The following is a 15,732-nucleotide window of genomic DNA, read 5'->3' as shown; positions in this document are numbered from 1 at the left end:
TCACACTTAGCATGTGCATCAAACCTTTGAACCCCCAGGTTACTCCTAGTGGATGAGTTGTGTCTCGTGGGTGTTTGCAGTGAATATACACCCATAATTCAATAAATCAAAAAGAATGATGTAAATTTTTCTCATGGCATAAGTAAGATAACGCACACAATCTCAAAGAAATAATCAACTAAAGATCAATGAGCCAAAGATTCCCCCACACTTGAATTTTATCACCCCACATCAATTCAAGTAACAAGCATGCATCAAGGTCAAGGGATCTCCTCATATTTTTTGAATACTATTCACCTTCAATGTCACACCCCAAACCACCCCTTGGGAGGAATGGGTAGGTGACCCGAATTGCGTAACGACAATCCGTCAAATCCCACGGATCTAGAAGTAGTGCTTGCATTCATAGAACCACATTCATCACTTTACCATAAGCAAGATCAAAGTGCTGCACAAAAACTACAATGGCAATAATAAAAAGGAAGCATAGCAATACGGGGAAATGATGATAATATATATATAAGTAAGTTTATACATTTCCCACCAACCCACAAACAAAGAAACAAAGCTGACAAGACCAGTACTAAAGTTAACCTATACATATACATATACAGGGTGAGCATACTCAACCTCAAAAAGAAAGGAAGTAGAAACTACAACAGAACCACTGTCAGGTAGGGGATGAACTCCTAACAAAAACAAAAAGGAGTCCCCAAAACAAAAACATCACGTTCACTCCTCAACGGTCTTCATCAATGACCACCAAGAATGTACGCGGGATAGGTATGGCCTCCGTCGGGGTCCACACCGGCCAACATCATCGTAATAACCAGGACTCTCCTCCTCGAGATGAGCCTCTATGCCACAGTGGCATCAATCTGCGAAATCATCTAAGAAAACAATGTATAACAGAGTGTGAGCTCCACTGAGGTCGTGAGCAAATCATATCATCATGCATGCACATGCAATCAAAATTCACAGTCCATATGATCCTACACGATATGCAAGTTTAGAATAGTTATTAGCCACCTAGCAATACAACTAAGTCAGGTCAGTGCTACTACAATCCCCAATACATGTATCCCTAGTGTGGGCTTCTAACCCCTTCCCACGATACACCCATTGAGTTGTCGGAGAGGACCAGTCAGCTCCCGCATTCGTTCACCAAGGTCAACCCGAGCAGCCCTCTATGATTAACTTGTAGGGTAATCCATCACATTTCTCATTTCTTTTCTTTTATAGCTTATAGCCCGGCATATAGCTCAAAAATCACCATTCTGGTGTAAACATATTTCTTTTCATTTCATTTCTTTTCATTTCATTTCTTTTCTTTTCTCATATACGCATATGGTCACCCTCACAGGCATCCAACACCTAAACCCCTGTTGGCAAGGGTGCGTAGCACGGGTGATGAAACTCTAGCCCCATGTCTATATGGCATCATATGAGTCAGGTGGTGTCAACCACATCCCATACTACGGGCTACCACATGCCTCATTTTCAAGCCGACTAGGACATCTAGTCTAACATTCACAATTATCATATAAGAGTTCACAGTGTTGATCAATAGATAGTCATTATGCAGTGATTTGAGTAGTTTGAAACAGAAGTAAATAACACAGCATTTATAATTACAATTCTTATTAGCCGGCATAGTATCATAATTACACATGCACATATGATAATATTATTCACTCACCTGAGTTTGGTTCTAGATACTCGGTTGCAAACTCAGTTCTAATAGCAGTCTGGTTGTTGACCTCGAGCGCGGGATCAATTCCTAGATATAAATCAGAAGTTGTCATGTTAGGTTTCCAGTCTATCGGTGGTAGGTCTAGGGTTAACCTAAGCCTACTAGGTTGACCTGGTGTTCAGTTGGTTCTCACTTGGAATCACTGGGTCTTGCACTGGGCCTTAGGATCATGTCCCGGTGCATCTTCCAATGTCAGTGGCATAAGGGTAAAATGGTCATTGACAGTGATTGTACCTGACCCTAGGTCAGATTAGGTTCACAGTGCTGTCCATAGCTTGTCTGAGCTGTAGGACTAAGCACAGCAAGGTTTCCTTCACCTACGGGGCCCACTAGGGTTCCAAAGCATTCTCTAAACAAGGATAGATGTGGGAAAGGGCATTTATGTCATTTCCCACCTTCCCACACAGTCCCACAGCCAATGGGTGAAATTCCTCAGGTCTGATTGCAAAAATAGCAGCATTTCCTTCACTGGGCGATGGCTCTAGGCGTTGGGTGCATCGCCCAGTGCGCCTGGGATGGTCTACCTTTTGATCCAAATGGATCCCCCATCAGATCCACCATTTGGCTGCCCAGACAACCCAGTGAATAGTGTCATAGGGTTTTCTTCAAGCCTGGAATTCGATTTCAGCCACATGCAGGGCTGGAATCAGATGTAATTTGATGTTCCATGGCTGCAATCATCTAGGTTAGGTCTGTAGCCATGGTTTACATCCGGGGTTCCAAGCGTCGACCAGTGAATCGGGCGGTGCGGCCATGCATAGCCAGATTCGGCTCTCAAGAACAGCAAATCAGAATTATAAAATTAAATAAAAATCTCAGAACTTCCATGCTCAAGGCTTGCATGGCAGATCAGGAGCTGTCTAGGGCAAACCCTAGCTGTTCAAGGCTGCCCAGGGAGCAGAAACACATCAACCACAGAGATAGGATGGAGGCAGCAGGTATACATATATGTATTCATACCTGAACAGTGCAGAGAAGGCATGAAAAATCAGGCTTAGGGGCTGAGAGCAGCTCTCCCTTCCTTCTTCCTTTCTTCCTTCCTCTTCCTCTCTTCTTTCTCTCTTCTTTCTCTCCTTTCTCTCCTCACGGTTCCAACAGTGCTAAGGGCTCTAAATGAGCCCAAGGCCTTCCTATTTATGGGCCTAGCCCTCACTGAAGCTTGTTTGGCTATTAAGGCCTCTTTTGAAAATAGGTTTTTAAACTGATTCTGAGTGATTCTGGGCACACTGGTGGGGTCTACAATGAACTAAGGGTATGAGGTGGTCCCTGAGGTGGTCCCTCAGAGTCCCCTCTATCTATGGAGGGTGCCCATGTCCATGTTGGGTGGTCCCCATAATTAAAAATCATTAAAATATGCTGTTTCAGTCATTGGGCGATGTCACTGGGCCTTGTGCGCACGCCCGGTGCCATCGTTTAGAGAATTCCAAAAGGTAAATTCAATGGGGCTTGCACGGGGTTTGACCCTTGGTTAGGGTATTGTCCCCACATGCCATCTAGGGGTTTTTGCACATTTTTACAGAGGTAGCGTCATAGGTAACTTAATCCTATGAGGGATACCAAAAGAGGTAAGGTTTGGGCATATGACGGACTTTAGATTTAGCGCACACTATTTGAAACAGAAGAGAAACAAGAAGAGGTTTTCAAAAACTCCTTTTTTTTTTTTTTATAGAAAAGAGGAAGAGAAAGAGAGTAAATTAAAGCACTTCGAACTACTTAAAAATCGGAAAATAAAGTGGTCAATAATCTCCCCGGCAACGGCGCCAAAAACTTATTTGAGTTAAAATAATACCAGAAGCGTACGGGTTAATCGCAGCTATGGGTCGAACACAATGAGATATATGCCACTCTATTTAACTAACTTAAAAGTAATGCAAAGTGAACCAAATTAACGTGTTAAATTACACTAATTAAACTAATGAAAATTAACGCATCCTAACTCAAAAGCATCTAAGGGATTAAATTGGCGTCCTAACACATGAGCATCTAACCTATCAAACTAACGCAAATTGGAAGGAATAAAAAAAATGCAGCCCCACTTCACAACCATATAAAAAAAATAAAAGACTTCACAACCACATAAAAAAAATAAAAGAAAGAGAGGGAGAAGATCGAAGAAGAAGAGAGGGAAGAGAGGGAGAATGAGTTTAAGAGTTAGAGAGTAAACCTGGATATGCTTGTATGAATGTAATTGAAGAGCTTGAATATTTGAACAAACTTTGCATGGCTTCTCCTTCTAAATCTTCAAGTCTTGTCATCAACTTAAGAACTTAGACTAGGAAGCTTAAAACCTAAACTAGAATTATTACAACCATATTGAAGACATGAATTGAAATTAAAGCATACATAAAACCTATTACAACCATTAAATAAAAATCATAAAAGCAAACTAGAACTTAAAAAAATCAAAAATCACAAATTAGAAGGAGAAGAAGAGAAGAAATTTCACTAAGTCAATGAGCAATCTTTACAAGAGAAGTAGGGGGTATTTATAGGGGGAAGAGAGGAGAAGAGAGAAGAGAGAAGAGGGAAGTGGTAGGAGAAATATTCCCTAAGAAAAGAGAATATTCTCTTCTCCTTCCTTCTTTACAATTCCTTGAATCCCAAGAAAAAAGAAAAAAAAATAGAAAGAGGGAGAGAAAAGAATCCTAGATACATAAACCTTCTATTTATTAAAAAGTAACTTTCTAATTCTAACTTGTGTTTCCTTTTCTTTGTAGGTGTCTTCTCCAAGCAATGAGATCAAGGCATCTTTGACCTTTCAACCTTCCATAGATGAGAGAATATCTTTCAAAATAAATCTATCCCAAGTAGAATTTCAAAAGTGCCCTTGAAAAGTTGGAGGAGAGAGAGAGCAAGGGTGATGACTAAGATTCCACTCACAATTAATGAAATGTCAAATTTGTCCTTAAAAAAATGTGGAGCATGAGATGCTTATATGGTCCTCACTATTGTATTCTTTACGAAAAATCACCCAAAATAGACTCAAATTTCGTCCAATTTGGAGTTCGGGAGCCCAAGATATCTCAAGTTGAAGTTGGACTGCTTCAGAGCCTTCCAAATGGAATCTTTTGGCTGATAGAAAGATAACTTCTGATAATTATACTAAGACCCCTGGAATCCGAACTTCTACTTTACTTTATCCCCAGTCAACTATCAATAATTACAAATAAACCCCTATCCACGGAAGCGGCCGTAACTTCTTCGTTTCAATTCGGAATCAAGTGTCGTTTGAACCTTGCGAAGCTGACTCGACAGGCTACGCATCCATACTATTAACACCTCAAAATTATGCTAAGGGCCCCACTGTAATCACATTCAAATTTGATTGATTGGCGTGATTCTTTCAGTGCTCAATCCAAACTTGATTTTCTCGACCCCTGGGCGTTTCTGGCTATTCTTAGCATCTTTTGCTCTATTTTCATAAGAATTCACTTAAAATCTGAAAAGCACAAGAAAGCACCGAAGTAACTCTGTCCAATGTGGTAAAATATATGTTTTATGCCCTAAGATTTCACACATAAATGTGCTCATCAATAAGTAATCAGAAAATATTAATAGTTAGAAAGAGTTGATGCCTCCAAAAATTCAAATTTTGATTTGGGGTTCTACCACAATCAGGCTATAACTGAGGAGGCCACAACATTCACTCTATAAAGTATAAACAAAGCCACGGCTATTCACTTTATAAAGACCCCTACATTCCCCTTATTTACACAGTGAAATGGGCAGTAAATTCCTTAGTTGGAAGATGCAAAGACTGCTACGAATCATTTCGTTCTTGTACGATGACTATGAAAACAGAACTAAAGTGAGGAATGATTCAATCTCATAAATTCTTCTACTTCCTGATCCGATATGTATTCTTCAGATTGCTACTAAATCAAATTCTTCATATTCTCAACTGCTTCATTTGAACCTCTCAACTAATCATGCATCTGCTCTGTAAATGTATATCTTATAGGAGTGAATGAGTGATCAAAGAGATTGAATCACTAATTTATAATAACACAACTGAAGTAATCATATTGCCTTCTCAGACATAGGCCCACAGGCCACAACCTTTCCCCTGTTGGCTTGGAACCAAAAAGATATTTAGCCTTCAGTTTGCACTTCACCAGAACACTTGCTCTCACTGTCACTGTGTCATCGATACAGTGGGGAGGATTCAATATCCTAGATGTGCATATATGGTCGCTTCACGCTTGGCAACAGATTATGTTTCTATAATATAACTCTTATTTTAATAGGTTAAGTGGGTAACTCCTAACTATCTTAATTCTTTAATAAGACTGTATAGTCAAAATCCAGCATATATAGTAGCAAGTAGCAATGAGCAACATGGGAAAAACAAAAAAAAAGATTACTTCACTGTGAAGAGCTGAGGAAGAAAGGGGAAAAAATTCGTGGGAGTGAGTCGAGTGATTGTCAACTCTCAGTCACAGTGAGAGATGAAGAAGAAGAAGAAAACACACATACCATGAGAATCTAAGAACACCGGAGGAGGAAGTCCGAAGCTAAGGTCGAGCAGAGCTTCAGCCTTAGGAGGAAGAGAATCTCCCTTCAGAGAGTTGAAGAGGAAGAGGTACGCCGGATGGAGGAATTCCAAAAGGACCAAAACCCTAAGTTGAGGTTGAGCCGTTGGAGGCTTGGAGCCTTCTAGGAATTCCAAAAACCTTCAGAATTCTCATTTCCTCTTTTTTGTTTCAAGATAATTATTTTTTTGGGGGGTTTAATTAAAGACTTGATGTCTTGATGATCCCATGAGTCTCACACATTTATAAAACCTGCACTTCACCAAATATGAATAAACCATGAAAAAAAATAGTAGTTATTTAAATTTTAAAACATAATTGTAAAACTGGGTTTTGATTGGGGGCGAGTTACCCAAGTCAAGTCAAAATTTTGGAAAATTTGGTCAAGGGTCGTGTAGATTGCAAAGTTTGTACTTTGTAGACTTTTTACTTTTTAGTTTGTACTCTGTAGACTAGTCGACTAGGTCAGGGTAAAAAATGACGAGATTGGGTCATAAATTGGTCGAGTTAAATAAGGCTCGGTACTTTTATTCGAGTCAACGAGCGACCAACGACAACGAAGGCCATAAATTTTTCGTGTCATATTTATAGGCATATAGCATTAAAAAAATAAAAAATAAAAGTTAAACTCATCTTGACTGGGTTTGACAAGGCCGAGTCACCAGGTTTTTTCCAAAAGACGAATCGAATTAAATATGACTCAATTTTCCCACTATATTTAAAAAAACAAAACAAACAAGATAACACATAAGTATGAGAAGCCAAGATCTTTGATCTACACGGTGACACTTAGACAACAATGTCATCTAAGGTCGATTCAGAACCATATTTGGTTTAGCTCTAGTGCTCTACTATACGGCTATAGCCATCAAGGCATCAACTAGGGCTGCTACATCAGGGGAAAATGGGGACAGTAAGACATAGATGCTGTAGAAGCAAAGAGTGAGAGTAAGATAGAACGGAACTTCTAGTCTTCTCTGTTGGCTCAGTAATGGTTCACAAGCTCACCATATCCAGTTATCCACCAATCCACTTATGGCTAACATTTAACAATCTCATCATAATTATGAATGAACTCGATTACTCGACTACTCGAGTCAACCAAATTCTAAGAAGTAAGAAGTCTTCATTTAGTTTTCCCTTAACTGTGACATTAACACATGCCTACAATCAGCCAATTATAAATGACCTAACTCGGTAATTTATTTTGGATTCGGACAAAATCATCAATTCAAGGGAATTAGACTAATCTACACTGGGACCGAGTCAGAACCTAGTCACTTAGTAGTCAGTACTAGTTGACAAGGCCTGCAATCATAAATAACATTATGCTTTAAAAATTAAATGTAAAAAAAAAAAAAGAAATAAAGAAATAACTCAATACACAACTCAGTGACTCTTTTTCTATGGTGAAAAACTAAATGACTCACAACTCACTAAACCAAAAAAGTGAAATAAACACAACGCAACTCACATCTCACAACTCACAAAAGTGAAAAAATGAAAAACTAGAGGTTGTCAAATGACTCAAACTCAAAGTCTCAAATCTCTATCCCTAAATCCCTAAGACACTAGGCTGCGTTTGGTAACGGTCTGAACAAAGAACTCCGTTCTTGACTAGAAACGTTCTTTTACGTTCTTGGTATAGAACGGCATTCTGAGACCAAAAATGACCGTTTGGTAACGTTCTCAAGAACGCTGTTCAGAACGAAAATGGTGTTTGGTAAAATCTATTCTTCCCTATTTGATATTAATTACAATAATGCCATTCTTAGTCAATTATACCAAAAAAAATACTTGTAAAAACCTTTCTCTTACCAACCTTAGCATAAAATTAAAATATCTCATTAACATAACCTAAGTAAGTATAAAAATATTTCAAATTTGAAAGATGCCATTAAAATTGGGTTCTTGTGGGGATTAGTGTCATAATTGACTATGCTATGAACAGTTGAATAAAAAGGGCCTTGGTGGATTCGAACCACCATCCCCTTGGAACATGCTCATGTGCCAAGTGCTCTACCAATTTGAGCTAAAGACCCATCAAATAGAGAACCAAAAGAGAAATATAACAAAAAAAATTAAGTAGCATGAATCTCTACATGAGGAATGCAATGGGCAAAGGTCTAAAACAGTAATACATCATTCCTCCTCCCTTGGCTTGCAACTCAGAACAGATCTTCTTCATCATATCCCTCACTGCTGATACACACCAATGCATCATTCATTCTCTCTCTCTCTGATTCACACTTAACAGGGGAGGGGATTGATATTTGATACTTCTCAGAGGCCTTTATTAAGTAGCAATGAAATTTTAAAACATGAATACATGAAAACAACAGAGTACAGTATGGTTGTTCTTTATTTATATTCTCTTTCAAATAGAAGTGCTTGAGGAACCCTCTATGGCCCTGTTTTCTACCTTTTGGCCTCGCAAGTTACACCCAACCAATCTTTTATACAAAGATAGAACAACAAGTCTGCTAAGCTTTCATGGCTAGAGACCAATGGGCATAATAGGTACACAAATGCTTGATGTCAGCTAAGCTTTCATGTCCCAGAAAAACAAGTCTCATAGTCAAAGCTTATAAACAGAGACTGTGGAAAGATCTCTCTCCTTTAAAATCTTCAGAACTTTTATTAGAATAGTACAATTCAAAGGAATAAATTTCACTTTTTATACCCTATATTTTGCATGATACAATGTGGTTTTTAAAACACATTAATAGCTACAATCAATATTACTGCCTTGTTCACTGTTTTCAATTCAAAATTTCAATAAACCTCAATGAAACCCCCAATCAACCTCAGTGTTCCTGATCATCATCTATGTTTGTTTTTTAACTTCTTTGCTTTTTCTTGGTATCTCTTGGTTAGAATCTAGCCTCTGCCTTTTGATTGATTTATTAACATAGCCCAAGCATTGGGTGGTCATATGAACATCCATAGGAGAGATAGAGCAAAGACCAAACATATTGAACAAATGTATACCTAAAACAGAGACAATCGTAAAAATCAAATATGCTTGGGCAAACCCTAATGTCCATACTCTTTCAGAAAATGCAAAATAACATTAAAACTTTATAGTAGCAGATATCACAGTGACTTTTTCACTTGAGAACCTTGCAGATGAGCATAACTTCCGCTTCAAATTAAATAAAATCTAATTTGCAGTAGAAAGGGGTTGCGAGAGAAAGTGAGAAATCGATCGTGAAAGAGAAACACGAGCACCACAGCTATAATATTTACCTCGAAAGGAGAATGTCGATGAGCCTGAGACTTCGATGCGAATGATGATGTTCTTTTTTTCGACTCAGTAGCAGTCCTATGCAACTCATGGCGTCCCTTACGGAAACTGGACTCCTTCTTTGATCCCCTAAAAAACCATCTAGAGATTGATGCAACCCATATGAAGAACCCTTGCGAGCAAATTTCCCTCCAAAACTAGATTCCCCATCAGGCTTCATCACCCAGGATCAAGAGAAAGATGAAATAGAAGAGGAAACAAACAAATCAAAGAAACAGAAGAACTGGGACAAGAGAAAGAGAGAGAGAGAGAGAGAGAGAGAGAGAGAGTTGCAGAGATTGCGATAAAGAGTTGTAGAGACTGCGAGAGAGAGAGACAGAGAGAGAGAGAGGGACAGAGCGAGACGGAGAGAGAGACAGAGATAGCGAGACAGAGAGAGAGACAGAGACAGAGAGAGTGAGGGAGAGAGCGAGACAGAGAGAGCTAGACAGAGAGTGAGAGAGAGAGAGAGAGAGAGAGAGAGAGAGAGAGAGAGAGAGAGAGAGAGCAAGACAGAGAGAGTGAGAGGTAGAGAGACAGAGAGAGGAAGCGAGAGAGAGAGAGAGAGAGAGAGAGATGAGATCGACCTGGTTTACCTTCTTTGCCTGCTACTTCTCTTCCCTTCTCTTCCCTTCTCTTCCCCAGATCTATCGCAAGCTTTTGCCTTCTAACCCAAAATCACGGGTTTTGACGATTGATCGCGACAACTTTTCGTTCTTGTTCTTTTGGTGCTCAAGACCTCCGGTTCGTTCTAAAAGAACGAAAAAACGAACTGCAAAACCAAACACTTTTTCATGTTTTTTTGTTCTTTTTGAACAAAAGAACTGTTCAGAACGCTGTTCTGAACGTTACCAAACGCACTCTAAGTCACTTGGAAAATAGGAACGGATGAAGTAGGAACCCTTGCCGAAAGTTAGAAGACACTTGGAAGTTGGAACCCTAGCCCATTTCCCTTCCTCTCAACCCACGATGAAGCTCCCGCTGCCCATCACTGGTGTTTGCAAGAGGCGTGCAAGTGTCTTCACAACCAAAGGTAAGGCTCCTCTCCGTCACTCTGCCCCTCTTCTTCCTCACATGGTATTTTTTCTTCTTGAACCTCTTCTTCTGGTTTCTCTGTGGTTCTGCTTTCCTGTTTTTGGTCACTAGTTACTACTATTACTTTTCAGAAATTACCAGATCTAAACTGATCTAAACTGAGCTGGATTTTGGGATTTTAAATTTCGATCAATTAGGCTACAAACACTACTGATTGTGAAGTTGTGGTCCCATTCTTCCCATACACAGTGCTGCTCTTTTTTCTTTTTCTACTTAACTGTATAAATGTTTCATATCTTCTCTTCTTCCTTGTTTTTGGAGAATTGGTGTTTCCTTCTATTTTACATTCTTCCACGGGTTGATTGTGGATTTTATATTCTTCTTTTTTTCAATACCTTTTCCATGTGTATGAAGCTATAAACTGTGAAGTCATATATAAAAAGCTGGAATTGATGATAAATAAAAGAGTTGGAATTTCTTAGCTGTAAGTGGATGACCTATAGCTGTGTGTATCTCTTTTTTGAGCTTTTTCTTCTATCCAGTAAGTACGGGATCATGGGGCATGTTTCAATGGGTAAGGTAACTGATCACTGATAAATAAAAGAGTTGGAATTTCTTAGCTGTAAGTGGATGATCTATGGCTGTGTGTGTCTCTGTTTTTGACCTTGTCACTGTAACACTTTTTCTTCAGTTCGCATTAGAATTGCAAGCTTTTAATCCCATGACAATGTTAATTATTGACCTTTAGCAATTTACGTATTGGTATCTTCAAACTCAAGTATGCTTATTTGATCAACATGAATCTTTTATCGAATTTTTCGATCTTCTTTTATATCAAATTCTCATTTCAAAGCTTCCTCATAGAGAAAAAAAAAACAATTGGGTTCAATTCCCCTGCTGATACAACTCCATAGTTCACTTTGAATATAGAAAGAGAAATGGGGGGAATTGCTGCTTAATTCCTACACTGACCTTGACTACTTCCATAGTTCATCAGCTAGGGTTTTTTTCTTTCAACCACATGAGGTATAGATACAACACTAATACAGATCCAAGCTCAACTCTCCTTAGGGCCAATCTATCCAAAAAAAAAAAATCTGAAATCATCTTTATCAGCCAACTCCACCTCAAGCTGCAATATTATTTATGAACATTTCAAGCTCAAGGGATAAACCTGAAGTGAAATGCAAGTGCATTTGATTGTTGTTGAGATTGAAAAAGTATAGTTACTCCTAACACAGAATTTGCTTTTGTTTTTGTTGTGTTCTGCTACATTCTTTCTTTTGATTGCAGCACTCAATGAAAATCTATTGCACTGGATCAGGTTATAGCTTAAGTATATTTATGAATATGTCAAGCTCAACACCATATATCAAAGTACTTACAAATGTATATTATTTTAAGTTTGTACAGATGTCAATGATGGAAGAAAACGTCAGCTCAAACCCAACAACTCAGCCCAATGAGTCAATTCCTGTTTCGTCTGAGGTATCATCTAATTCAAAAGTATGACCAACCAGTGTTTGGAATCATTTTAGTAAAATTATACCTCCTGCTAATTCAAGAGTGCAAAAATGTACTTGCAATTATTGTCACAAAGAATTTGCATGTGCTTCTGAACATGGTACAAGTGCATTGAAACGCCACTTGGAAAGATGTTTACTATATCCATATAGTCAAAAGGGCAAGAAACAAAGGCGATTGACTTTTGCAGTTGAGGACAGTAATGGTATGAACATCTCCACTCTAACATCTTGGAAGTTTGACCAAGAATTTTGTAGAAAGAAGCTTGCCCGTATGATTATTATGGATGAACTTCCTTTTAAATTTGTAGAGCAAGATGGTTTTAAAAGATTTTTATAGGCTGTGCAACCAAGGTTCAATCATTTGTCACGTTCCACTGTGGCAAAAGATTGTTATGCATTGTATATAGAGGAGAAAAAGAAGTTGAAGAATATGTTCAGGGTAAGTAATCAACGGGTTTGCATTACTACAGACATGTGGACCTCAATCCAAAACCTTGGTTACATGTGCATAACAGCCCATTACATTGACCAAGATTGGAAGTTACAAAAGAGGATTATTAGCTTTTGTGTTGTCCCATCAACTCACACTGGTGAAGTCATTGGTAATGTTCTTGAATTATGTCTGCTAGATTGGGATCTTGAGAAATTATGTACTATTACTGTGGATAATGCATGTAACAATGATGTGGCTATTAGGAATTTAAAGAGGAGATTAATCAAGAAAAATGGGTTGTTGTTAAATGGGGATTACTTTCATGTGAGATGTTGTGCGCATGTTCTGAATTTAATTGTTAAGGAAGGTCTAAAATTTTGTGGGAATTCCATAAGTAAAGTCCGTTCTGTAGTGAGATATGTAAGGAACTCACCTGCAAGATCACAACAGTTTAAGTTATGTTGTAAGCAAGAAAAGATTCAATCTAAGAAAACCTTATGTTTAGATGTTCCTACTCGTTGGGACTCTACATATCTCATGTTACAAAAGGCTTTAGAGTTTCAAAAGACTTTTGAATGCTTAGAAGATAGAGACTCCAGCTTTGTAATGGATTACAAGGATATGGTTCCATCATTGAACCCGAAGAATTGTTGGACCTTGAGAAAAAGAACATGTTAGATCTTCCAGAAGAGAAAATTCTTAGTAGTCAGCTTAAGAGAGAAAGTGGTGAACAGAGTTGAGAAAGAGGGAAAGAGGGAAAGAAAAGTGGTGATGGGGGAGATGGTGGTGGGTGATGATGAAACGGGGGAATTCGGTAGACTTGGAGGTGGGGAAGAAATGAGATTGACTAGAGAAAGAGGGGTGGAAGATGGCTGACTAGAGTTGAGCGGCTTGAGCCTTTGGTGGCTCTGATACCATGTTAGAACTGAATATTCTGATCTGTATTTCATTCATTTCACAATGGTTATATATACAAGGAGAGCCCTAGTTGAAATTGTCTAGGAAATAAGGTTTATAGGTGAGTTTGCGCAATATTCTAATCTATAGTTCACTCACTTCACAACAGTTATATGTACAAGGAGAGCCATAGTTGAAATTGTCCAGACAAATAAGGTTTACAAGGTGAGAGCCCTAGTTGAACTCAATGTTTGGTCATAGCAATTCAATATTTGGTCAATACCTTGAAAAAGGTTCCCAAAGAACCAACTATTGTTTTAAAATGAAAAGAAGCCCTAATGCTGCTTAAAATTTGCCAAATTTGATTTTGGTTATTAAATTTTTAGCTAGAGAAATTGGGTATGAGACTAAAGGGTCATTTAATGGAATTATTTATTTTGATTACCAAGTACAAACTATTTCAGAGAAGACATAAATATTTCATTCTGCAGCTCCTTATCTTCAAGATGAAGAGGCATCCACCCTACTCCCAATCTCAATCGCAAAAATCTTAAGTAGGGGACCCACAATCCTCAGGAGCAAAGCGAAGAGCACCAATTTCTCCTCGTGTTCTATCTCCCAACTCAAAATCATAGGAGAATTTGTATCGCGATTGCTGAAAAGCTCCAATTGTTGTAACAGGGCCTGATTTAAGTAAAACACAAATATAATTTTTTCCTGTCGCAAATATACCGGGGGGTCGCACAACAAGGTTAGCTCCTCTGAAATGGAATGTCATAGTTGGATACATATCAAAACCAGACGGATTAGGAAAACAGAGATCTAATGTCAAATCTCTTGGTTTACTTCTACTATCGTATGGTTGAATATGAAACTGTGCGAAGTACTGAACAAAGCCAATTCTCACACGACCATAAACATTAGGATGAAGTACAGTTAGCGGAAATCCTGAATCTATGGTAGAACCCCCAGAGAACAATGCCTGTAGTCTAAGGCGAATGTTTTGGATACTAATATCCTGCAAGTCCAAATAGTATAGTGCTTCATTTGATCCTCTCAGCAATGGTGTTGATTGCACTTGTGGTCCTATCATCTTTGCACCTTCTCCAATATATAACTGAGAATTGGTGTGTTCAGAGGTCAATAGGCAATAAGAAAAGCGTTTTTTGCCTACTTGGTTCAGGAAGGGAAGAGGTCTACTGCCTCCAAACCCTAAGCCCAAAATCCCACCAATTTTATTCTGTTGTGGAAATGTATAGCCATAGCTCTTAAAGCCACAACCCAAGAATAAATTATTGTAAGATTCTATACCTCCAAAATCAGAAGGGAAGGTTAAGGTCTCTCTTATAATGGCTCCTGCTGTTGAGGCCCCAGGGTCCTTCCCATAACTTATTCTGAATCCACAAAACGCTTGAAAGCAATCCTGCTTTGGAGTTGGACAGGCTGGGTCACCACAAGGAATAGACTTGTAACTCTGAGATCTGTTGTATGGGAAATTAAGTTGTTGTAGGGGAAAGCAAGGATTGCAACCTTCACATTGAACCCATGTTAATCGACTTCCTGTGTCAATCATCAACAAATAAGGCATCCCTTTTTGGCCAGGAAAAGATGGAAATGAACCTATACCCACCTGGGCTACAAAGTAAAAACTAGTGTATTGCACTGTTGCCACTATGTCGTCAACCTCACTGCTACCATTCCAGTTTTGTTCTCTCATCGTCGAGAATAGATTATGCATACGAGCTTTTGTGCCCTGAATAAGTATATTAATCTTCTCCGTATCTGTTATGTTCCCTGGATAGAAAGGTGAGTGGGGCGAGAATGGGTGAATAAGACTTAAAGTGATGGGCTTGGGACCTTCAACAGCTGCATGTAGTAGCAAAGCACTTGAGAGTAGAGAAATTAGAGATAACAAAGTCTCCATGAAAGCCATTGAAGCTATTCGGTGATAAAGAATGGAATTTCACCACAATGGCTGAGGACATGAAATTTATAATTGAGAATTGCTACCAAAGCTGAGGTTAAAGGGGTACTCACATATCCTAAATTAAATGGGAAAATGGGAAAGTAAATGTATTCTTATCAAAAAAAGGAAAAAGTAAATGTATAACTGAAGATTGTGACAGGAAACGTCTTAAGTCGTCGCAAAAAATGGAAAGTCTTTAATGTGAGCAATAAACCAGGTCAATCTAAGAAATGTTTTTATAATTTAGAGGCAAGTGTCAGAATGTGTATCAGAGAAAAAGTGAGAAAATTTATTATGGACAAAA

General features: G+C 38.6%; 1 protein-coding gene across 1 annotated transcript; it reads right to left on the bottom strand.

The window, feature by feature from the left end:
* Positions 1-14,012: 14,012 nt before the first annotated feature.
* Positions 14,013-15,395, bottom strand: LOC122665628 (aspartic proteinase CDR1-like). The gene has a single exon (XM_043861779.1). The coding sequence runs from the start codon at positions 15,393-15,395 to the stop codon at positions 14,013-14,015; it is 1,383 nt and encodes a 460-aa protein (XP_043717714.1).
* Between the last annotated feature and the right edge of the window lie 337 nt (positions 15,396-15,732).

The sequence above is a fragment of the Telopea speciosissima genome, chromosome 6 (genome assembly GCF_018873765.1).
Source record: "Telopea speciosissima isolate NSW1024214 ecotype Mountain lineage chromosome 6, Tspe_v1, whole genome shotgun sequence".
NCBI lineage: Eukaryota > Viridiplantae > Streptophyta > Magnoliopsida > Proteales > Proteaceae > Telopea > Telopea speciosissima.
This window is presented reverse-complemented; position numbering and strand designations above follow the sequence as displayed.

Coding starts and splice junctions, on each gene's coding strand:
- LOC122665628 (XM_043861779.1), bottom strand. CDS start 15,395: ATGGCTTTCATGGAGACTTTGTTATCTCTAATTTCTCTACTCTCAAGT.